At 42.5% G+C, this 25398-nt stretch overlaps 1 protein-coding gene across 8 annotated transcripts in view; it reads left to right on the top strand.

Annotated features, from left to right (window-relative positions):
• The window catches only part of DGKG (diacylglycerol kinase gamma), a 191523-nt gene extending 166396 nt beyond the window's left edge, over positions 1 to 25127 (top strand). For 7 of the 8 annotated variants that reach the window (XM_053918191.2, XM_053918190.2, XM_053918189.2 and 4 more), the window contains 3 exons: positions 218 to 338; positions 2542 to 2602; positions 11938 to 16440. In XM_053918191.2, coding sequence (XP_053774166.1) covers positions 218 to 338; positions 2542 to 2602; positions 11938 to 12036 — 281 coding nt within the window. In that variant the 3' untranslated portion in view covers positions 12037 to 16440. Of the gene's footprint in view, positions 1 to 217; positions 339 to 2541; positions 2603 to 11937; positions 16441 to 23934 lie in introns of those variants that run through there. The other variant, XR_008426130.1, reaches the window with a different exon arrangement.
• Positions 25128 to 25398: the final 271 nt, after the last annotated feature.

Here is a 25398-nt window from a genome sequence, read left to right as displayed (position 1 = left end):
TTTTGCACTACAACTGGCTTTCCGTTCATGAAAAGACACATGTAATGGCCTTTGGTGAAATTCCCTGTTCAGAATGAGTATGAAAATGCTGCGTGGTGGGAGATGAAGAGCTATACACAGATCTCGGTTGGCCACTAGGGACCAGACCTTCTGGCCAAAACGTGCCCGAGGAACATAGAGGTGTGTACACACTGCTTTTGCTTGTCTCGCTCTGCAGACCTCAGTGACCAGCTTCTTGAAGTGGTGGGACTAGAGGGAGCCATGGAAATGGGGCAGATCTACACCGGCCTGAAGAGTGCGGGCCGGAGGCTGGCCCAGTGTTCCTCTGTCACCGTCAGGTATGCCTCCTCACTACCCAGCAGCCTCCAAGTCGCCCAGCCTTCCTAGATTTGAGTGCAGGGAGCATGGTTGGGGTGGGGGGTGGGGGAGGCAGAAGCTTGATCATGCTTATAAACAATGTCTTTTTGGAGACCATTTCCCAAACTGGATATAATGCCATCATCCAGGACATAAACTAGTGGGCCACTACAACCAGGTTGCTGTTATCTTAGAATGAATTGGTGAAATTCTCTAAACAGGACTCCTGAGACTCCTTGCCTTTTTAATCTTTACAAATGAAAACATTAGATGTATGCCAGAGGGCACACTCTGACAAAAACCAGGTTTTCTGCTCTGCTCTTTTTTGGATAGTGGCCTTAGCAACACTATTTCCTATATGTCTTTGTAGCGCTAAACCACCATCAGGAAACCCATCCCAATTGGCTAAGAGGATGATGACTCTTCAGGGTATGGACCACACAGGTCAGCCACTGCAGGCTAAGAAGAGAAGGAGCCTAAAGGAGGGGGTCCTCTGATTTCAGTTGCTTCTGCTTAATCAGTGCAACTAATCAGATTCTTCTCCACCTGATTGTTTCAGAAGTCTTTATCCCTTTCCCTTTCCCATTCAGTTTCTACAGATCAAATCTATTAGCATGCCTTGGAGATCTCCTAGAGGGGACCACAGCGTGCAGGTTTTCCAAAGTCCACAGACCCCTTTTCTCCCAGAATCTCTAGGGCAAGTGACCTCAGAGCACATTAGGGAAACTGCTCTTCACACGCCCCCATGTCCCTCAGAATGATCCCCTGAGCTTGTTCCCTGATGTGTCTTCGCCGAAGGTCTATCCCACTAACCCCTTTTCTTCATTCATTCTCTGTAGCTTCTCTGTCTTTTCTATTATCCCCCCAAAGCTTTGCTCCTCTTTCTCTCTGGCTGCTGCTGGATTAATCTCTGTACTGCCTTCCCCGTCCAGTCTCCGTGACTCTAACACTGAGTAGGCCTAGTCGGCTATACATCTAAGTTATAACTTAAATAGATCACAGAGAATGTACCATCTTGATCCTGGAAGAATCGGAATAAAACAGCCATCTAAAAGAGGGAGGGATTTATCTTTCTATTCAGTAGACCCATTGCCAAATAGAAACAGAGATGGTGAGCCAGGAGCCTGATCCTGAGCATTTTCTAGATTCTCTCCCCAGCCCCTAGAACAAAAATCCACTTTCTCCTCTTATCCTTTGTTCTGTTATTAGGTTTATTTTTTTTTTAATCATTAAATATCCCCAGGGTCAGTCAGAGAATCATCTACATTAAAACACAACTTGCCTCCTTCGTTTTATAATTTCAAAAACAGAGCAGTTGTCAGTCGAGGGCTTCCTGGCCAGTGGGTAGGATCTGTTCCCTGCTCACCCAGACCAGAGGCTTCTGAAAGGACCTGCCTTTTCTCCTAAAGCTGATGTAGTACCAATTCACAACTCTTCAGCCAAAGAAAGTCAGAAGACCTCGTATCACTCTCTAACAATCCATATGCCAGAGAAGCTTTGTCCCAAACAAGAAAGAAACACTTTCTCTCTCCTCTCCTCCTGCCAATGGGGACAATATTCCCAATGACCCTGTTTCCCAGCTAAGCCAGGTCCACGGTTCATGCAACCAGAGTGTAGTGTTGTTCGAGAGATAAAAGAGGGAACGGGTAGGATCTGGGGCAAGGCAAGGCACACTCACACCTGAGCTGTCCCTTATACCGGTTGGAGACATTACATCATTGATGTGATGCAAACTCTCATGCGACATGAAAACCAGGCCTTTTCCCATTTCACAACCTTTCCCATTTCACAGTGAAGTTTCTGGCACCATGTGCACGCCCTCCGGCTGATTGCTTGACTGAGGGTCTGCTCAGCAGTAGTGCTACCATACTTGTTGTCCACTGTGTCCCAGGCTTCTGTGGACTTCTCTGCTCACCCAGGGTAGTGTTTCTCGGAGTAGGGTCTGAGGACCAAAGCAACAGAATCACCCATAGTACTTATCAAAATGCAGACTCCTGGACCTGGTGAGTCAATATCTTTGAGGTGGTTTCAGGAATCTGCTTTTAACCAACCCCAGGAGAGTCTCAGAGAACCACTCCTAGTTGGGCAGATAAGGTCTTCCCACCTCTGTTTCTGTGGAAGGGACCGCCCTGATTCTCTGACTCCAAGAAGCTTACTGTGTTATCTTGGTTCTCGGGGTTCCAGGACAAACAAGCTGCTGCCGATGCAAGTGGATGGAGAGCCCTGGATGCAGCCACCTTGCACAGTGAGTTTGCCTATCTTTGAGCTGAGGGTGGGTACTTTATTTGGGGCCCTTCTGGAGCACTGACTTAATATGAAATTGCTGAATCTCAGAGTTGTACGAGCTTTGAGAAATCATCTATGGTAGCCCCTCTTCCACTTCATTCATGCATCCATTCTTTTACCTGCCAAGCTTTCATTGAATATGTGCTATGTGCCAAGCACTGTGAGGCACCAGTTCCAAAATTGAATGAGATGTGGACCCATTTTCAAAGAGCTCTCAATTCTTCTGAGACTTCATCTACAGTATCCCTGAGAGCCTCCACTTGAATCATTGCAGTGGCAGGGAACTTACCACCCCAAAAGTAAGACTGTTCTGCTGATGAACAAATCTAATTGTTAGGAGGGGCTTCTTTATATGGAATTGAGATCTGCACACTTAACCTACAACTTCCAACCAGTCACCCACGGGAGCTCCTGCGGGAGAATTCCCACAGTGCATGGACACTCTCACCCTGGGTGCACCACAGCCCTGAGGACCTATCTGAAAAACTCCACTGAAAGACTGACCACATGAGTTATCTATTTTGTTTATGGTGTTCACCCAGCACCTACCACTGTGCCTACTTTCCTGATAGTTGCGCGGTAATACTTGTTGAACAGCGAACAAAGGACTGAACAAATGAACAAACATAAACAAAGGGGACATCCTAACCCCTGACTCATTACCTATGTTAGCTCTCTACTTAGCACTACGACAGGAGCCATGCATCTTTTCTTCTTAGTTGCTTCTCTGTCAGAAACCCAGCGCAAAACTCTGTGGTGAAGAGAAACCATTGTGCTGGTGTTCAGGGCCCAGGACGTGCATGAGGATATTGCATTAGTAATATTCCCTATACTGCCTTCAGCGTACAGATCTCAAAAGACAGAAATAATGTTTCTAAGCTTTCTCACTCTGGCAGAGTATTCAGATACCTCAATAACCTGCTATTTTGAGCCCTTCAGAAACATCAAGTAATCTTCTACATGAAAAGGGTCTCCATGAGATTTTAGTGGACCTGAACTGCAGGTGTATTTCTATAACTCTTTGTTCCATGTAACTTCTATAAATTATAGAACTGGCCCCTAGAGACAGAGAGTGTAGTGATGGCATCTTCCATCAAAAGCAGAAATTTTTCTGAAAAATCTTACCTCAATCTCATGTTTCTATGAAGACTAAGAAAAAGAAAACACACTATACCAAAAACTAATAACAACTTACCACCTTGTTAGAATTAGAACAGATGGGGGAAATTTCTATTACTTATAATTTTGATGGAGCTGAATTGAGAAAAATCTATCCAAGCTCCTCCTGTCTCTCTCTCTCTCTCTCTCTCTCTCTCTCTCTCTCTCTCTCTCTCTCTATATATATATATATATATATATATATATATATATATATATATATATATTAAAGCCTGGAAGAAATCAAACCCTGTCCCAGCTGGTGCAGTAAAAACTGGATTGCCATTCCCCTAAACACAAGCACCAATTTTTGAAATAGCCAAATACTTCTCCAAGCCCTACCTCCACCCTCTCTCCATGCCACCCTTCAGAGACTACAGCTCACTATGAAAAACACTGTGACCCAATGATTTTATGGTATGCAGTCCATGGAAACCCCTATGTAAAGGTATATTAGTCTGCTCAGGCTGCCATAACAAAATACCAGAGATGGGATGGCTTAAACAACAAAAATTCATTTTTTCACAGTTCCGGAGGCCAGAAGTTCAATTCCAAGGGGCTGGCAGGGTTCCTTTCCGGTGAGGCCTTTCTTCCTTACTTGCAGACAGCCACCTTCTCACTGCTTCTCTCATGGCCCCTTCTCTGTACATGTGCATTTCTGGTGCCCTCCTCTTCTTGTAAGGACACCAGTGCTATCGAGTTAGAGTCTTACCTTTATGAACTCATTTAACTTTAATTACTTCTTTAAAGGTCCTATCTCCAAATACAGTCACACGGGCAGTTAGGGCCTCTGCATAGATGTGGGAGGGGGGTAGACACAATTCAGTCCATAACACAAGGTAATAGAAAGTCATTCTTAAACTTATGAGAATTCAAACAGAAGTACACCTCCTGAAACATTTTCCCAAAGGTGCACACCAAATAAGAAGTGGAAGATTAATGGTGGGACATCACAGCACAAAAGAACTTTTGGCAACAATTGAAATCAGTTAAACTAAAATGAAGTTTTAAAAAACTGTCAAATATACTTATACACATAAATGCAGATGGGAAAGATCATTCTTTGCAAGAGAAGATACATAGTGTAAACATTAGTAGCCTGGTTCCCAAACCTAAGGTTCTATTAACCAAGGCTGAAAGCATTTAGAAGACATTGTTGAAGGACTAGTAAAAATATGCTAAATTTTTCATTGTATCTTTTTATTTTAATAATTAAAAATATTACTCAGAAAAAAAATTTAATAACTAAATAATCACTTAGTGAAACTAAAAACAAGGCTTAGTGAAACTACAAACCTTTCAAATCTGGGAGAATTTAAAATGTATGAACTTTATCAGTGCAGCAAAAACAAAGCAAATAACTAGTAAACATTTGAAAAAAAATTTTAAGATTTTATTTATTTATTTTTAGAGAGAGGGGAAGGAAGGGAGAGAGAGAGAGAAACATCAATGTATGGCTGCTTCCCGTGCACCCCCTACTGGGGACCTGGCCCACAACCCAGGCACGTGCCCTGACTGGGAATCGAACCGGCTAACCCTTTGGTTCATAGGCCTGTGCTCAATCCACTGAGCCATACCAGCAAGGGCACATTTAAAATTTTTGAAGTTTAATGAAAAGGTTAAGACTAAAGAGATCAATAATGACAAAAATTTAGTCCCTTAATAAAGGTTCGAGTCCCTTAATAAAGAACAGTAATCTCATATTGGGTTAAAATCTAATGCCATGCTTCTTATAAGAGATATACCTAAAACAAAAGGACATATATATCTGTTTATTATATCCGTTATCAAGCATAGAGAATTTGAAAGAAATAAATGATATTGTTAATTATATTAATTTTAGAAAAGTTAACATGCCAAAAGCATACCATGGAATAAAAAGGTCACTTTTATCTGATAAAAAGTACACTCAAACATGAGATGTAGTGGTCATAAAATTTTAGGTATTTAATAACAGAATCAAAATATATAATGTGAAAAACAGTATCAGTATGTATTCTGAAGAAAAAAATTGATGTATCAGAAAAAGCTGATAGCAATACAGGTATTGGGAGGCTTTAAAATGTTTGTTTCTGCCTTTGAAGTCAAGTAGCAAAAACATAAATGACACAAAACTTGGATGAAATAATTCAATAACTTATAAACAAATTAATAGATCATAAACTAGTTTACAAAAAAAGCTATATAAAATCCAGAAGCAGAAATTACAAAGATTATTTTATTTCACCATGAAGCGATAAAACTAGAAATAATAGAAGATTAAGTGAATAAACAAACAAAATTTAATTACTCAGAGATTTTTAAATTTTCTAAAGAACAATAGGTTCAAGAGATCAAAACCACCGTTACTGACTATTTAAAAAATAATAAAAATTAGAAGCTTCTCATTCAAAACAGAGAATATAGCTTAAGTCATACTTGGAGGTATATTCAGAGTCCCATATACATCCATCATCTTAAAAGGATAAGAAAAAGTAATAATTCCAAAATTAGAACAAGAATAAAACAAACTTAGAAGAAGCAGAATGAAGAAAATAATATAGAAGTAGAAATTAAATAATTAAAAAACAGGAAAATATAGATCTAGTTTTTTAAACATATCAAATGTTTGAAAACCTAATTTCAAAAAGAAAAAACCAATGATCATAGATATTAAAGTATAAAAATTATATAATAAATGTAATAAATATAAACATATAATCGTAGTAATGGTTTTATTTAATTTTAACATTATATAATAAGATATATAAAAATAAATGAAGACTTAAATACTTAACAAATATAAAAAATGATTTGAATTTAGAAACATGTTTCTAAGTGGGGATCCCAAGCAAAATACAATTGTTTTTTAACTTAAAAAAAACAATGCAATAGCTAAGGCATTTAATGAAAGAACTATGAGGAAGGGCTTCCCACAAGATATTAAAACAGCTATAAAGCCACAACAGTTGGCACAGTATTGTATAGATAAATCAACAGTACAGAAGAGGGCCCTAGGAGACCCTAGCACATAAAAACTAATGAAGGAAAAAAGGAAGATCATAAACTAATTTGAAAGGAATGGACTGTTTAACATATGCTATCCAAGAAATTGCCTGTTTGGGAAAATGTCATTATATACCAACTTCTCACCTCAAACTATACTCCAGAAACAAAACAGAAAAACTCCAACTCTATTAAAGAATTAAATGTCACTATCTAAGAGGAAAATATAGGTGACTATTATCACACTGTGAGCAAGGACTTTCTAAAAAGGAAAATGTGACATAGTTGACTATTAACAAATTTAAGTCTCTACAAGTCGAGAATCAATACGCATCTTTAAGAGGCTAAGGACCAGATGTTTGCAGTTGCTATCTCAACAAGCAGGTTAATTCCCATAATGTACACTGAGCTCTTAGAAACCAGCAGGAGAAACCTAGGAATGCAGCTGTGAATAGACAATTCAGAGAAGAAATAGCACGGGCTAATAAACCTATGAAATAATATCTAATATAACAAATTAAGAAAAAAGGGGAGAAAGAATTTCAAATTAAAGTAGTGAGAGAGCCCTGCCATGTTTCACTTACCAAATTAGCACAATTTGTTTCTCTTTTAAAGATACTGTAATATCATTGTTGTCAAGGATGTGGGGAAGCAGGCACATCGACCAGTGAGGCCAGAGGGTGAACTGGTACAGCTGTTCTGGGAAGCATTTGGAGCCATGTATCAAGAAGACCCTTGCAAATATTAATACACATTGATCCGGTTCATTTACCTGTACCCTTAAAATTGTTCAAATACTTCTTGGTATTTATTCTAAGTAAAATACAGGTTACCAGAAATACAGGAACAAATGTATAAAAATGCCAATTTCTATATTATTCATAATAGCAAAAAAATGGAAATTACCTAAAAGCCCAACATGTAGGGAAAGGGTTAGATCAGCTATATGAGATTCCTCAAATGGAGTAACTATCAGCCCTGAAAATTATATTTAATGTATTTTTAATAACATTAGAAATGTTTGCAAAGTAATGTTAAATGAAAATATTTTATTTCAATTTTATTAAAAACATAGAAGCACAGAAACCAACTGGAAAAAGCATACCAAAAAGTTAACAGCAGTTACCTTAAGATGATTTTTAAACTTTTTCCATAATTTCTTTTTTTCAGGACAAAAAAATTTGTTGTTGTTGTTCAAGCACAGTTGTCTCCATTTTCACCCCACCGTGCACACCCCTACCCATCCCCGCCTTCCACCCTTGAACCTACCCCCTTTGGCTTTATCCATGTGTCCTTTATACATGCTCCTTGATGGCCCTTCCCCTATTATTCCTCTCTTCCCTCCTCTCTGGTAACTGTCAGTTGGTTCTTTTCCCCATAATTTCTAAATTCTCAAAAATGAGCATATATTTGTTTATTAAGATACATGTATAAAAATATACATAATTTAAAAAATTGCCTTGTGCTTGCAGCACTCGCTGTAAGATGACCTCTCATGCTTTAGCATCACAGTGAGGCAGCATCATCTGAACCCTGAAATTAAGAATCTTCTTCCAGAGTTAGAAGATAGTACAATCCCAACGTTGAAAAGATTCTACTTATCTAGCTCAGTGATTCCCAAGCTTGAGTATGCATTTGAATAACCTGGAGAGCTTTTAAAACACAGCTTGCTGGTTTTCCTGTCTAGCAGGTCTGGATGCCTGAGAATTTGCATTTCTGACAAGTTCCCAGGAAATGCTGATGCTGCTGATCTAGGGACCACTCTGAGAACAGATCATGTTGTGGAACTTCCTGACTTACCGATAAATGCCAGACTTCTCCTCCAGCCCCAGCAAAGCCCAGTTGTCCAGCTACTTTTGAGAGCTGCTGACGGCAGGAAACACTCTTATGAAGCAGGGCACCCTAAGGTCTTGGAGAGCCCAGAAATAGCTAAGACCTGGGAGACTGTGCAAACCCCTCTCTCCTCCCCAAGGCTCACTTTAGGCAGGAATAGTTCCTTGACTTTTTAAAATGTCACAAAGACTAGTTGAGACCTTTCAGGGTTGTGCCTTTCTATTTATCTCTAACTGAAGTTAGGGCAGGCTTGGGTGCTTCCCTGATGATCAGGGAAGGGCCCACACTTACAGTTATTGGGCCATATTGCTGGGCGTGATGCGAGTTATTTGCCCTGAGAGGACGACGTTCAGGCACAAGTCGCTCAGTTTATTGCTTTTCTTGAAGTAATAAAAATGTGGTGATTTCCAGAAAATGGCCCCCCAAACAAAGTCAACTCCCAGCACTAGTTAAATTTTAAAATGTACTCCATTTTAAAGGGGGAATTATATGCTGCAGTCGTTCTGTGAATTTGGAGCTATCACACAAGAGTCTACTGTATCACTTTTCTGTGTAATAGAGCAGAGAACTAAGAACATGGGGCTACTGTCCCTAGTGCTTGTCAGATGTTGTAAATATTATGACAGGTGTTTAAGAAAATCATGTAGACTTTAGTTAATTGCTTGACCTGTCCAATTACCAGAGAAATTCGAGTTCTAACTACAGAAACATGAATGTTCTCTTTCCATCAGAGGTTTAAAAAGTCAGGTTTAGCCACATCCAACTGTCTTCCAAAATGAGATCATCGCTATTTAACTACACTAGTTCCTCCCAACTTGGGGATAAGTGGGTAAAGGACTGACATCTCTTTACCTCCAAAGAAGTATATGATCTCTTATTTCTTGCCTTCGATGTGTATACGTATGGTCAACTCCCAGTTATCTGTATAACTAGAATCATAAACCATATCAAAATCTCATGTTATCCAGGATCTCCAAACCCCTACCCTATCAAGGCCTTCGTCAAAATTGCTGAAAAACCAAATGAGAGGGATTTGAGTTTCACTTCCTCCTCTTTGCCCTGGAGGTGCTAACAAGCAAATAAACAGCTGGGCTAGAGGGAGAAAAAGGAGAAGCCAGGGTCTCCTATCATCTAAAAACAAATGGGCTCCATCAGCAGGAAATGTAGGCAGTGCACCAGCTGCCACTCTGCCCCGAGCATAGCCATTCCCCAATGCCAGGACGCTCTCTCTCTCTTCTCGGTGTGCTGGCCTGTTAGTACATCCACAGCACGTGCTCTGAATGAGCACCGCACTGGATGAGGGAATCCCAAGGTGAATAAGATGAAGTGCTTCCCCTCAGGGGACTTGTGTGTTGAGGGAGTAAGAGAAGGCTTACCACAAGGAAGTGTGCCACAAATTGCTGGCATCAGAGGGTGCTAAACTACGTGCCACAGAGAAGTGCTGTCAGAGTCCCCTGTCTATGCCTCATTTCCATAAATTCTGGAATACATATAATGCCCATAATAAGGCACATGACACAAAATGGTGCTTGATATGTTCTTGGTTTCTTCTCTGGTGACTACCACTAAACAGAAAGATGGACTCCCCTTCTAGATCTCCAGGCTGGTGGGAACCAACATCAAAGTCATTTTCAACTTCTGTCATTCAGGAGTCCTCCACATCTTTTGGTCCCACCCTTTCCTTTCCATATCCTAGGCCCTTACAAGCCTGGCTTGCAGTAGTACCCCTCTTGGCCAGAGTCTCCCCCCTTTCCAGTTTGTCCTGACAATACCTGTTGAATAATTTCCCTCAAACTCTTTTATCATGTTATTGTCCAGCTTACAAAGTTATCATGGTTCCCCATTACATCATATTAAACCCCTGAAAGCTCTATACCAACTGCCCCATCTGTATCCCCAACCTCACTTCCCATCCTTGCTCCCCACTCAGCCAGTTCATATGTGGGACCTCTACCCAGTGCCTTCCCTTCTCTTGTCAGCACCCCATCTCCATCCTTTCCTTCCGGATCTCACAATCCTTCCTCAAATACTCCATTCAAACTCTTCTCTTTCCTTACCTAACTTGTTTACACCATTTGGTTTATGCTACATTAATGTAAACATGTTGGTGGGTCTCCCCAATAGTTCTTGTGTTGCTTTCTGTGGTCACACTGTCGTTTTCAGTAATGTGATAAAAAACCACAAGAATGGGCTCATAGATTCTCCTCCAATGTTAGATAACAATTATTTAACTGTTACTTTACATTTTACACTTTACAATAGGCTTTCATTGACAGCCTATCATTAGATCTTCACAATGAATTCGTGAGAAAAACAGGACAAATATCCTCCTATTACCATTGGCTAGACCTGGTTTTGAAGGTTAAGGGAATTTTCCAAAGGCTCACAGCAAAGCTGTGGGAGTTCTGGGACCCAAACCCAGGTCTCTGAACCCTGAGTGCCTCTTGTTTCCACATCATCTTTCTACACTATGAACACATGTCATACTTGATAAACATTGTTGATAGACTAATAATGCAGGCTATTGATGTGGCAATGTCACCAGGCCACGTGCAAGGAGGGATTAAGCATTTTGAAGCCATGCCCTGGGGATAAGGTTGGGAAGAAAGGCAAAAATGAGAACTCACCAGTGTCTTTTACTTCAAATTGACTTAAAGTTTACAGGAGAAAATACTTATAAAACCTGAAAGTCAAAAAAGAAAAAAAGAAAGGAAGGCAGAAAAGAAAAAGAGAAACACACATGCTTTTAAAAGAAAGCCTGGTCTTTCCTGGAAGGTGAATAAAAGAGGAAAGACCTCTTGCAACTCTCCAGATGATGATGCTTGGGTCAGAGGTCAGACAGGAAGTCAACTTTGAGTTACTGGTTGACATCTCAGCACTGCCTAAGCAAGAATGGCTAGGAGCAGTGGAGGCTGGGAATCTGAAAAACTGGGCTCTGGCTGTTCTGCCCCACTCTGTGTGACCTGAGGCCTCTGTCCTGCAGATGGATTGAATGAGATGGTCCCTGAGGTCTTCTCCGGCTGTGACATTCTGAAAGTCTATGAATAGCAAGGATACAAGACAGGTGCGAGCTGATTGCCACGTGGGAAGCTCACACCTGTCTGTCCCCAGTGTTTCCGCCCCTCACTTCCAGCAGTGCCAAACTCCAGGCCTAATCAGGGTCCAGTTGCCAATTCTGAAGTTGTTCAAGGACAGTCGTCCTTTTGCACAGGGCTCCTTCCAACCCGAAGCTGGCCTGCCTTCCTCTCTGAGACTCATTCTCCCACAGGCTACTGGGCTTTGCATGCCACTAATTCATTTCTGCCTCTTTGCTTTTAGATTAAAATTACTCACAAGAACCAAGCACCCATGATGATGGGACCTCCCCAGAAGAGTAGCTTCTTTTCGCTGAGGAGGAAGAGCCGTTCAAAAGACTAAACAGTGTGCCAATTGCCAGTTAAACCAAGAGAGAAAACAAGAAACTGTAACACACACACAAACATACAAATACACACACTCTCCTCTCTAACCAGTGGAAATGAAGCCACCTTTTAGGAGGAAACCTTCACCCTGCCGTACATTCTCCCTGTTTCAACGATGGACATACCCCAACAGAGCCGGTGACAACAGAACATTTTGAATGGATGTAGGGCTCACCAGGGTATGGTTGGCTCATGCAGCAACCTCCCCGTTCCCAGAAGGCCTTGAATGAGACTTTCTGAGATTGAAGGAGTAACCCCCTTTCTTCCTACCAGCCCTGTAAGTTTCCTCATGGACACTCGCAAGGAGCAGGCTGCAGGTTTCCTGCCCGTGGTGAGCTCGGATGTGGCCAAGGGAATGAGCTCCCATTCCAGACAACTTACACAAAGGTCCCTCTGTAACGAGACAAATGGCCTCCGACACTCAGAATATAACCCTTGGCAGAGCCCAGCCAGTGCACGTTGGTTTCTTGGTTGTCCTTCGAGCAACAGCTTCTCCCCGAACCTGCTGAGGAGGCAGAAAGGCTGTGGAAAGCTGTGTTTCCAGTCTTGGTTCTCTGCGCTGTCAGTGGGCACTTGTTATTTCCCGAAGCCTTCTCCTGGTGGCTGTGTTTGTTTAGAGACGGCTCCAAGAGCCCCCAGAGCTGCCTGCACAGGACACCTTAAATGTGGTATTTATTTTCTTAGTTCTGTGAACACCTGGGAGGGAAAGCAGAGAAACTGGGATTTATTTTTCAAATTGGTGTCATAATATTGTGTAAAAAAGGGAAGAAAAAAAACCACCCCCAGCTTCTTTCTTTTTCAAGCCAAAGCGTGTTTCCTGTTTGAGTTCCAAGCCCTGGTGGCAGTGTATTCCCGAAGGCAGGGAGTCAGGAGGGAAGGGCCGTTTGCTGCGGAGACCAGTAGACAAACCATCAGGAGGTTCCTCCCTGCCCCCCACCTCTTTGCACCTAGTACTCCCAGAGTATGACCTGAAGCCCCTTCTGAGGGTCTTATGTGTGTGTACATATATGTAGTATATATATTTATAAATATAAATATTTATTTACTAATGGACTTTTCCCGATTGAAAAAATATATATGTAGTGTAAGAACAGAAAATGGGAAAGATAAAGAAGGTTTTTACTCCCTCATTCCACCATTTCCATGTCAAGACACATTGCCCCAGGGTGGCTGCGAGATTTAAGGAACGTGAAAGTAGCTTTGTATCACAGAGAGACTGAGTTTCTGTTCCGGATCCTCAAAACAACCACAAAACAGATGCTGGGCAGGACTTACTCTCCCATTTGTCAGATGAGGAAACTGAGTCTCAGGAAAGTTAAGAGACTTGTCCATGGTATCTTGGCTAATGCGGTTTGGGAATAGGTGCCACCTAAGATACTCAATAGAGAAAATAACCCACACTCCTTGGAATAGGGTCATTTCTGGTCGCTGAGAAATAACTCTACTTGGATCTAGGTTGCCAGGGGAGGGTGAATGGGCAGCACATGTGTGGATGGGACAAGCCCACGTGAGAAAATAAGGCCCTGAGATGCTTCCCAGAGATTCTCTCTGGCCTGAACTGGTAAGAAGCTGGTCTGGGATTGAAGGCCCTGGACAGATCATCAAATTCTCCACTTATCACCTCATCGTGGTCATCAGAGTCTCTCAGCATGGAAACAACCCTGGCTGCTGGGATAACCTCACTGGAGAGTGACAAAAGGACTGAGGTACCTTCTGCAAGGTACTTCCAGCCAGTACCCAGAGGGGTCTCGGCAGAGTTCAGGGGGCTTCATTCAGCAGGTGCTGGAATTTCCTTCCTTTCCTGAGGACCAGTGTCTATGGAGCTTCTTCGGTAGAAGAAACATTTGCCTCAGCACCTTTGCTCACCCGGGCCACCACACTCTCTGAGATTTCTCATGGGGAAACCTGGGCCCACTGGACATTGCTCCGCTGAGCTTCTTCTAATCTTGCACTTGGTCAGGAGCTTTGCACAAGGAAGGGAAAATTAAGATTGTGTGTACAAATTGATTCTAACTCGGAAGGAAGCAGTCTTCTAGGACCGTGTAGGACAGACATCGAGGACCATCCTGCTCAACCTAACAGTGCAGAACACTCGGCCAGGAGGAAACTGGGCCACCCGAAGAATCTCCTGAGTGATGGGATCCATGATGATGGGACCAACAAGCTCCAGAATGACAACAGGTACTATCTTGGAAGCCACTTGATTCTGAAACAGACAGAGGTTCAGGTTCGGGGTCACTTAGAGTAACTTCAGGGTTACTCTAAGGCACTTACAGAAGTTTTGCATGTGTTTCTGCCCTGATCCCCCAACATCTGGGCTGTTAAGACTTGGCACTATGAACAGATGAAACTGATTCTCAAAGATTCACAAGTCAGAGACTGGCCCTCTGCCCAGTCTACTCTACTGCATGGGACTTACAATGTTGCTTAAGAGACATGTCCCAAGTCTTCCTTAGAGCCAAAGTATAACAAACTTGGGTGGAATTGCACTTCCAATTTGGTAATTTCAGTAAGCCTAGTGTTGTTTACTCTCACCTTGCAACTCATCCCTTACCTGCTGTGACTGTGGTTTCTTACTAGAGAGTAACTCATCAGAATGGACCTCACAGCAACCTCTGAGTTTGGCAGAGAAGGTATTATTATCATCCCAATATTGACAATGAGGAAAGCAAGGCTTACGGAGGTTTAGTAACTTCTCAAAATCACACAGGTAGTCACGGGAGAGTCCAGTCCTTATTCCTCATCTTCTTCTGATTCTGGCCATGCCACAGACATGTTCTCACCTGCCCCTGTGCTTCTACCCCACTGGCAATAAAAAGAATAAAATAGGAAATCTTCGACACATTGTGTTGTCCCTGGACTAACGGGCTAGGAGTTGTGCCTCATTACAGCTTGGTCTTTGTGGGTTTCCTCCATTGAGTTGAGAATTAAGACAGACTTAGTAGGATGATTATATTTCAGGTCAGAGACCAGCTCCTCTCAAAAGAGTTCTTTCCACAGATGGAAAAGATATGTTAAAATTGCCAAATAAATTAGGAAATACTTGGCAGAACCTGGAAGAGCCTCCAGACTGGCATTACATAACATACATATACATTATACATATGCACATTATATAAGGTAACATAGTACTTAATGTGCTGTATATATTATGTAAATTGCATATTTGTGAGTAATCATGATAAATATAGAGACACACTAATCACTTTTTTACACATACTCAGTGACAGATTAGGAAGTTTCTTTGCCAGAGAGTCTTAAAACTTACTCTCTCCTGCTGCTTTGGTTCCAGCTCCTGCCAAAAATAATTGCATCAACTTTTCCCATCTCTATCCCCCTTTCCTGCTGGCCAAAACTCTCAGTTACCTCCTGTCCCAGCTAGTACCTTCTGTGGAACACTACCACAAGTTGGGATCCATAAAAATAGAATCATGAGAAGGGAAGGATCTAGACTCCCAGATTCCCTGTCACAGGCCTACTCCTCAGCACTTGCAGGCAGGTGGGTGCCTCGTGCTAATGTTAAAGGAAGAAAGGAGGGGAGAAGGGGAGGGAGGAAGAGTCTACCAACCCTCCAAGCACGGAAACTTCAGAGTGTTTCTTCGCTACCAGTTCCAGGACCCAACAATAATCTATCAGGAAGTTATTTCAAGTGGCATATCTGAAACCATGTTTATTTAAAAGGTGTTTCACAAAATACTAGTAACCATGAAATGTTCCATGAAAAAAAGAGGCCTGTGGTCAAGTACTATATCTCCTTCTAGGAGTTGCATAGAGAGGCTTAACTGGAAGAACACACAGTAAAGAACCAGAGAGGCCTTTATTTGTCTGCCAACATCTACAGATTAAAAACACTGGCTTAAGCCCACCACTTCTTTTTGTTTTCAGGAAAGATGGGAACATGCAAGTAGCCATCCTCTGCAATAACATTCCAAAAAGCTCTTTTCTAGGATGAAGAGTCCTCATTCCTAAGACACTCTTTCTTATTTCTTCTATGTGATTAACTACTTTTTCAAAAGATTTTAGTTATTTATTTTTTAGAGAGAGGGGAAGGGAGGGAGAAAGAGAAAAACATCAATGTGTGAGAGATATATCAATAGGTTGCCTCTCACGTGACCTGAGCAGGAATCAAACCTGTGACCTTTCAGTTCACAGGCTGGCACTCAATCCACTGAGCCACACCAGCCAGGGATGATTGCCTACTTTTATTGTTCCCATCTTCCCATTGTTCTACATGTCTTCAAGCAAGAACCAAAGACTCTGTCCCCTGAGTGGGGAAGGGATTAGGGGAAAATTAAGGAGAAAACATGAGAGCTGCCAGGGGTCAGACTTCCTCTGTGTGGTTCCAGAGAACAGAACTAGGTTTAAAGAGCACAGTTGTAAAGAGGTCTATTTTTATTCAATTTAATGACTGCTCTTAGACTTGACCCAAAAGGAAAGTGCTGCCTTGTGGGGGAATGAATAGCCACCAGCTCCTGTAGGGAAAGCCTTGACCCAGTTGGGTGGGAAACAAGCAGTGGTTGATCTACCTTGTCCAAAAAGCTATTGAAGTATTTTTGTAGGCATTAATGTTAAATCAATAGGTTTATTACTTCCCTTTGGACAACATACCTCAGTGCTCTTGTCTGAAAGAGTGAAAAATGACTCCCAGAGAGCTTTCTGGATCAGTGGGTACTGACCAGTTAAACGACACGCACACATGGGAGGGCTGATCAGCCTCGTCGGTACCCTCAAGGGGAGCCAGTGGTAGTGATCTCTCCTTGGTAGCTGTAAGAATTAAAGGAATGAGTTCATGTATTAAGAACAAAAGAAATTTTGCATTCTATCGGGGTCCACATTAGTAGTTTGGAATTCTTCTCCTAATCATAAATACCCGACCTGCATCTGACTTGCAACAACAATAAAAAATAAACTATCCCACATCTCAAATATCGATCAAGTTTCAGGTTTTAAAAAAAAAAGAGAGAGAGAGAGAAACAGGACTGTACAGAATTTCACGTGGAGCCATCGTTGGTAGCTCACTGGACAGTCCACCACATTGGAGTGCATCGTTCAACTTCCCACTACAAAGAGAATACAGGAAGGGGAGATGGCAAAGGGAATTCCCACTTACTGTTTACTGGGTGCAAGGCACCTTGTCTAGGTCTTTTCATGTGCTATCCCATTTAATCCTTAGAGTAGCCTATGATGTAGCCATTGTACTTGTTTCACAGCTAAGGAATTAGTGTACGGAAACATGAAGTACCTTGTCCAAGGTCAGAGAGCGAGTGATGGAGCTGGGACTCGACATGGATCTATCTCACATCACAATGTATGCTTTTCTATTATATATTAGTGCCTTTAACATTCTTATATAGTGATCCCCACCCCCTACTATCATCCTGGGTAAAATTAGATGGCATTGACCAATTGATCTCCTGTCAATCCATCTAATCATGTTCCTACTTAAGAATTTCCAGTGCTTGTCCACATTTAAACTCAACAACCTCCATGGACAGCTGTAACCCAGTACCTCACTCTTGCAATCGAATTGGCAGCCATCCCTTAATCAATGTTTCAGATGCTAGCTGAATGGGACTCACTTCCCAAGGCCTACATAATAAATGTTCTGTTTAACTCCGTGAGTGGGAGAGCAGCAAGCAACCTTCTCAGACTCAAATGCCATGGTCAGCAGTGACTGGCCTGCTTGGGGAAGGAGGGCTAGGGTTGGGGAAGGGAGCCTCCAGCAAGAAGGCTTTGCATGTGATCCTCATTAGTGATAGGCGTGGGCTGGGCCATCTGTGTTCCACAGGAGAACAGAATGGCAGGCGGCCTTTCAGATGCCAAGAGATGCTATCTAATGGGAAGATCCAGAAAGCTCAAAAAACAGAGAGGAATTTTCCTCATGGGCATCTCTGTGGGAAACAAAAAACACAAAACCAAAGGTTTTTGTAAATTAGCTGCTTAATTTGCTGGGCATTCCACCATTGCTACCCCTTCATTCTTCACATTCGTGGTGCAGGACAGTAAGCAGAGCCCTGCAGCCTCACCTGCTAACTAAACTCCCTTAGGTAGAGCCCGCGGTAAACCTATGTTATCCTGAAATCGGTGGATGCAGTGGCAGGTGCACTACAGCAAGACTTCAGAGTTTGCAATTAAGCCTTTAAGTCTCCCAGGAGTCAGGAAACACTGCAAATAGAAGACACCATTTAATTGGATGCTCAATGCAGATTCTAGAGAAGTAATCAGAAAACTTGGAGGACTACTCTAAACAGGTCAAATCAGGAAAATGCAATTTGGAAGTAAAGAGGATAACATCAAACCCAGCATCTAACGTGTAATAGGTCATAAGTAAATATTTATTCAATGAAGTAATAGCTACAGTGAATATAGTGGGTATCTGTTCTTCTACCCTGGAATAGATAAGGGAAGGGGGTGGGGGAGTGGAGATGAAAGCTTTTTAACTAACAACTCAGGAACTTGAAACCACAGGATGTAGAGGGAGCTCATGGGGGCCTTTACCCAGACATCTGTTGAGTGATGGATACAGCTAAATATGGATCATCAAAGGGCTTTCTAGGTCACATGGAGGGCAGCTTCATGATTCAGAAAATATGAAATTCAACTTGGGCAGAAAGACAGAAATATTTGCATTCTACTTCTTAGAGATCAAGTCAGAATTGACAAAGAAAAAAAAACTGCACAGAGGTGGAATTACAACACAGTAAGAGATCCACATAATAAGATACAGACTTATGAGATGAAAAGAGATAGAGAACTGGATTTTTTTTAGCAGGTTTATTTGGGCAAGGGAGATGAGGATGGACGCTATGGTCCAAAAATGGAAGAAAGTACTGAGAAAACTTTTTTTTAAGCTTAAAGTTGAGTTAATGGTAAAATGAAAATGCCCAGGTATTGATGAAATTATTATTAAATAACAACTATCATTTATTGTCCAGTCCAAAGACTATTAATTTTTATGAGCATTTCTAAACTTCACAAGAACCTGATGAAGTTGGTGCTATGTAGTTCCCCTTTAGACAAACGAGGAAACTGAGAAACAGAGCAAACCTCAGGAGCCGATCCAGGACTTAGACCTGTCAGTGCCTGCCTTCGAAGTCCACGTTCATGCGTGTAGTGCCATCACTGATTCCTCTGAGCTGCCAGTATGGCAACAGGGGTTTACTACCCCAAAGCCAATCCCCTGTGCATGACTTACTTCCCTCTCAAACTGGAAGTCTCTCTCCTCCTTCCACAGAGCAGAAGTGGCAAATACCATTCATTTGCGCACAGAGGCACGCTGAGGAGGAACAGATCTGGGCAAAGAAGGCCCACGCACAGCTTACCCACCTCCCTTTGGTTAGGTCTTCTCTCCAAGGCACCAGCTTGGCCATATCCTAAGACATTACTCAGAGAATGGACATCCAGCAATAAACACCTGCTGACGAACTCTACCAGACCAGAGTATTCATGTAATATAAAAAGTCATATTAAAAGATACACAGACTATATTAAAGATCAGGAGCAGTGAAATGAGGTCAGGTAGTCACACATCCAATTTAGAAACTGATATCTAAAGGTGGAATGGAGATTCAAAGTGCCCTTTTAAAAATCTGTTTCATGGATCATAATTTGGGGTAATAAGACTGCTTCTAGCATAATGCCAAAAAAATGAACTTTTTCCTTTACAAAAAAATTATTTTTAAAATGAAATCTTACTAAGAATTACAAGATGAGGGATAATAAAATGGTCATTTCTTTTTACTTTAGTACAAAAGGAAAGGCATTTATAAGCCTCAAAATTTAAGTGTCAATCCAGAAGAAAAGTCTAGAAAGGTAATATTTTCTGCTGAAGGATGAGACAACAGTATTTTCAAAGTTATTAATGAATTTATTTTTTGTCCTTTTTTTTTTTAAGAAAACTGGTACCAATTGGTTACCAGAAAGTGGCATGATATTCAAGAAAAGAAAAAAATTCCTGGTGAATATTTCCTCTCTCCCCAACATTCTTGAGGTAAAAGGACTAAGAACGAGATCTTTTAGCTTAGAGAACCAAACACGCACGGAGGGTTTTAATAACAGAGGGAGTCACTGAATTGTTATTTTGGGTTTGCTGTCATCATACTCTGCTATTATCAAGCATTAAGGTAATAATAATAAACCTGAGAGGATTAAGCAATTTCCACTTCCCATCCCCTCCCTGTCAGCCTTCTAAAGCTTCCCATCTCCCACTCCCCAGTTAAATATACTTCCTGGAATTAGAACATCTGGGAATAATTTCTTTTATTATGAAAATGTTTAAACATGCGGAAAAGTAGAGCCACGAGTGTAATGTGTTATCATTTTGCCACATTTGTGTTATCTTTTCTGTCACCAACATATTTGGACATGAATTACAGATGTCACGACATACATCTCGCACCAGAATATCACACGTACATCGTTATGGGGGATCCTTTCTCAAGTGTTAAAGTTTGCGTGTGCCCTCCACGTTGCCGGAGAAAGGTTTCAGGGTGTTGTGTATATATGAGCTCAGTCATTTCTCAACTGACTGAATCATTTATAAAAGAAAGAGGAACCCAAGGAAGGGTTTGGCTGTATTCAAAACATTCAAAATGTTCCTGATTGATCTGGAAAGAGGAAGGTAAACAGCACATTAACTAAATTCTCAAAAGACACTAAGTTGGGAAGCGCTACAAGCACTAATGATGCCAGAGAGAAAATGCAAAGCACTTGAAGGAGTTAGAAATTTACCTGAACAATGCGTGTTATTTTTGAAATAAAAATTGTTTAAAGCATTAGTAGTTACAGAAAGACAGCAAACAGTATTATTTGGGGCAGGTCAAACAGGGAAACCTCATATCTGCATGTTCTTTTAATTATATAAAAAATCATTATCACTGTTGCCCCCATATGTGAAGAATATGAAGCTAGACTGGGGGAGGGGTGAGCTGCTGAGATGTACAGACAGAGCCTCCCCTCCACTAGGGCATAACAGAACTGGAAGTGTGTCAACCCCCGAGAGAACGTCTGGCTCACTTACACAGGGTGAGATTTTATCTTCAATAGGCAAAGTATTAGGGAAGTGGGTATCATTCCACTTGCTCTGTGCTTAGCTGCTGTGGTCAGGGCAAGCTGATTGCGGATGTTCCAGACAGATAGAGGGCAAGGTGTTGGTTGGTTTGCTTGCAAATTCTGCTGACTTGGTGATTCTGCCAAACAAAAGGGAAACAGGTAAAATGAGTGACCACAGTTTCCAGAATATTCAACCTCTCTCCTGTTCAAGAACAACCTAGCTGGTGGCAACAAATGGAAATCAAGACCTGATACTCAACCATGGCCTGATTCCCAGCCTGCGGCTGGCAGGTCTAACTGAGCACCCATCTGGCTTCCCACACATAAGGAGGAAAAGCTTTCTTAACCATGTTTCCTAGTGCACATCTGCATACCTTGATTCATTAAATACCCCACCCCAGCCTCCCTTCCCCCACAGCATGGCATTCATAAGACTATGCATCAGCCTCTCATTTCTTGACATTGCTGCCACGAGGATGAACGTCTTTGTTAATTAACATGGAAATGAAAATTGTTTTCACCATCCTGAGAGTAGGAACTTGTTTTCTTCCCAAAGCGCCCCCTCTTTGGAAGAACACAATCTCTTCTGAGCTCCCTCCTCCAGCCTAACCCTTGGCCCTGAAGCCCAGGATCTGCTGATGGGCGTGAAAACACATGAGCTCACAGGAGCTTATGTAAGAGCTGCTGGCAGCCCTTCCAGGGAGATGGATGGCGACCAGGGCTCAGCACACTCGCATTGCCTTGTCTAGGCAATAAGATTTCTCTTTTTTCTACCTCCTCAGAACAGAGAGGCTTACTTGTACTGCTGTGCCTTAGTCATTTGTAGCAGGGAGTCAGGGAAGCACAGTGTTCCCTTCTATATCCCAGTGATTAAACCTGGCACAGCTTCCTGATGAGAGAAAATAAGTCTTCAAAAGACCAAATTCACTTGCACATGTTGAGCCCCCTTTATGGTGGCACTGCCCCTCGTCTCAGCTCTTTGGATCACCCCAGAGGAGCAATGAGAAGTAAAATGGGACCCAAGGACAGAAGCCTCCTTGATGTCTCGGAGGATTCCAGCTCAAATGTGCCTTCTGAGATATTTGTGAACAGGGTCTAGGGCAGAGAGAGATGAAATAGATGGGAATTCCCATCTTCCTTCCAAAGGAAAAATAAAGGCAAGTCAACTTCAGGAACTCAATCCTGCCTTTCCCAGACTCCGTTTTGTTGAAGGCAGAAAGAAACTTTTGGGGTCTGTACTGAGGAAACTCAAAAGTAGTGAAGAGACAGAGGAAACGAGGGAAGGCCATGCTCTCAGGAGGAGAAGGGAAGAACCAAGTCAGGATTTGGTTTCCCTCCAACCTTTGGGGAGATGGGAGGCCCCATGAGGCCCTTTGCAGTAAGGCTCTTCTCTGCTGCCTCAGTTACTCCAGGCCTGGGCAGCTGAAGCCAGTGCCAGAGAAGATCAGGGCCTGAGTCTGTGCCTGTTCTCACTCTCCTTCCTGAGCTTCACAGACCACGACCCAAGGGCACATCCTGCCCACACAGCATCAGGTCAGAAAGTGCTCACCCTCTGTTCAGCCCTGCATGGCTCCCATGGGGCCAGCTCTGCTTCCCATCCTAACACCAATTAGCAACAGACACTCGGGCAAGTCATACTATATCTCAGTTTTCCTACATGTAAAATGGGGCTGGAGAAGATGATCAATGCAATTATTTATCTACTCATTAGTAAGTATTTTGTTGTTCAACAATGTCTATTTACCAGGCACTGTCCCCTAACTGCACATGGTTCCATGCAGTCCTCTTACTTCTCCATCTTTCCCCACCGCATCCTGCTCTCCTCAACTTCCACCCACCCCCGGTGCCTGCTTCTTTCACTTTTTCTTCTGTTATTCTCATGATGTTTCTTCCCCCCCACCCAATGATTCTATTTTTAGAGTATTCACACATGAAATCAAAACATCAGAGGGATCTTAAGGGGACATCTGCCCAGTCTGTTATCTCTAGGCAAGTCTGTGCTTAAAATCCAAGAAAGATCAGAGCACCTTGTTCAGAGCCCAATTTCAGGATGCATTCAAGTGTCTGGCCACTTCTCCCTTCAACAAATTATCCTTAATATCTAACTCAAACCCCTCTGTTCAATACTATTCTTCTTTCTTCTTTACCTCTGAGTCACATCTCAGGCATAAACTTCCCTTTTGTTGGGAAGTTTAACCCAAAATGACATAGTTGAACATCCAGGTCATAAGGATATTAGTTTCCACATAAAAACAACAGAATCAGAAACCAAGAAGAGACAGAGGCCATAGAAGTTAAGAGGGTTTAGTTTCTGTAAAATCAACCAAAACAGAATAAGTAAGCATAACCCAACCAGACTCACAATTCTGATAGAACTATTTCAATTAACATGAAAAGTCCACTGAGCAGGGAGTTCTGGAATCACAGTCCACTCTTGTTGGAAAGGCCTTTCTCTAGATGTCGGGTCCAATCTTGCACGCAGAGTGGGTATCCAGCATAGCCTAATGTCTGAGCTCTGATGATGGTAGTTGAGTAACGAATGGTGGTCATTCAGCATTGGTTCCCATGTCTCCATGTACAGAATTCCTTTCCAAAGCCATTCTCCCAGGCCCCTGGGTAAGGTGCAAGCCAGGTCTACACTTGGACAGTGCCTGACACTCCACATATTGCCCTTTTTGATCTGTGGGAACTGGCCGAGGCAGCTTACAATCTCGATAGAAGCCTTGTGTCTAGTGACTAGGTCACCTGGCAAGTGGGCAGATTTCAAAACATGCAGCACTTTATTTATTTATTCCTTCCCTAGATAGCAAGAGGCAGGAGACTGAACGGAAGAGAAGAGGATCCTACAGCAAGTTGCTGACCCAGCTAACAGCACAGCTACCCTCTTCCATAGAATGGGAAGAAGAACCTTTTGTGCCTCTCTGTACCATTGTCCTCAATGCTCGGTAGATATCACAGAGAAGTTGTTATTGCTAGCAAGTAAGCATAATTCCAAGAAGCCACCAGCGAAGGGGGTTCTTACGGATGCTTTTCTCTCTCTGCAGAAAACAAGTAAGACCCCATTATCTTGGAAAAGTCTGATAAATGTTCCCTAGAAGCTGCTGAGGAAGGGAGCCATTCCACATCCCACTATGGTATGAGGAATGAAGAAACCCTGCCTGGGAAACAAGAGCAACATGGGGAGTAGGCTACAGCCTGGCTCAGCCACGTGACCTTGGACATGTCCTTTAGCCTTCTGAGATCTCTTTCTTGATCTACCAAACAAGGAGGCTCTAAAGACCTTCTCACTTCAGTGATCTTGCCTTCACCAGGGGTAAATGCTAAGACCATCAAGAGAGATGGCAGGGTCCTCGTTCTCATGGGTCTTCCCTCCCTGCTGCCCCAGGAGGGCTACTGCCAGCCCTTCTGCTGAGAATCGATCTTCCCTCTTGAGGACTGATCATGCTCAGAAATCAACTGTTTTGGGGGGGCCAGCATGAAAAAAAACACTACAAGGAACCTCTTTGATAATCCTTCCTCCTATACACACACTTGCACACACACATATACAGACACACACACACTCAACTCCTGAAATGTAAGCATTTTCCCTTCTCTGTATCAAATCTATTTTACCCTTTGTAACTGCCAGTGTGTTCAGAGGGAATTCAATCCCACTAATGGAAAAGCACTGCTTCCTTTTAGGGAACTTAGCTAAACCTCAGTGTTTGGGGGTGACCCTGGACAGAAGTTGACGCTACAGGTTGTAACACACCTCAACTGTGGCCCATAAATGTAGGTTCTACCAGCCGAGACTGAGGCGATAACTAGTTAGCATAGTGCCAGGGTCCTTTCCTCCTTGCTTGTCCACCTCCACTGCCTCCCCCATCCATAGATATGCTGTTCCGTAATGGTTGCCTGCTCCAGCCTGCCCGTCTGCCCGCACAGAGTGCCGTGGACTTGTTCTGTAATGCACTGTGTATAGTCTGTCCTGACTGTAGTTTTACCGCAAATAAAAATGACAGCAGATGGCTGACCTCTGACCTTCTGGTGGTTTCTTTTCGTGCCATTCCTTGAGAAATCCAGATTGTCTGATCCGCCACAGAGCACTGAAGACATGCACGCTCCTCTAGCCTATTCTGTAACCTTTCCACAGTTGCCCACTGCCAGGGAGGTTCCACTGATATTCCAGGACTGGGAAGAATTGAAACTCTCTGTTGCCACTTTCCTGGTGTTGAACCAAGGGGAAAGGAGGCCAAAAATCCTATTAAATAAACCGTTGCTAAAC

The sequence above is a fragment of the Desmodus rotundus genome, chromosome 2, assembly GCF_022682495.2.
Source record: "Desmodus rotundus isolate HL8 chromosome 2, HLdesRot8A.1, whole genome shotgun sequence".
In the NCBI taxonomy this organism is placed as follows: Eukaryota; Metazoa; Chordata; class Mammalia; order Chiroptera; family Phyllostomidae; genus Desmodus; species Desmodus rotundus.
This window is presented reverse-complemented; position numbering and strand designations above follow the sequence as displayed.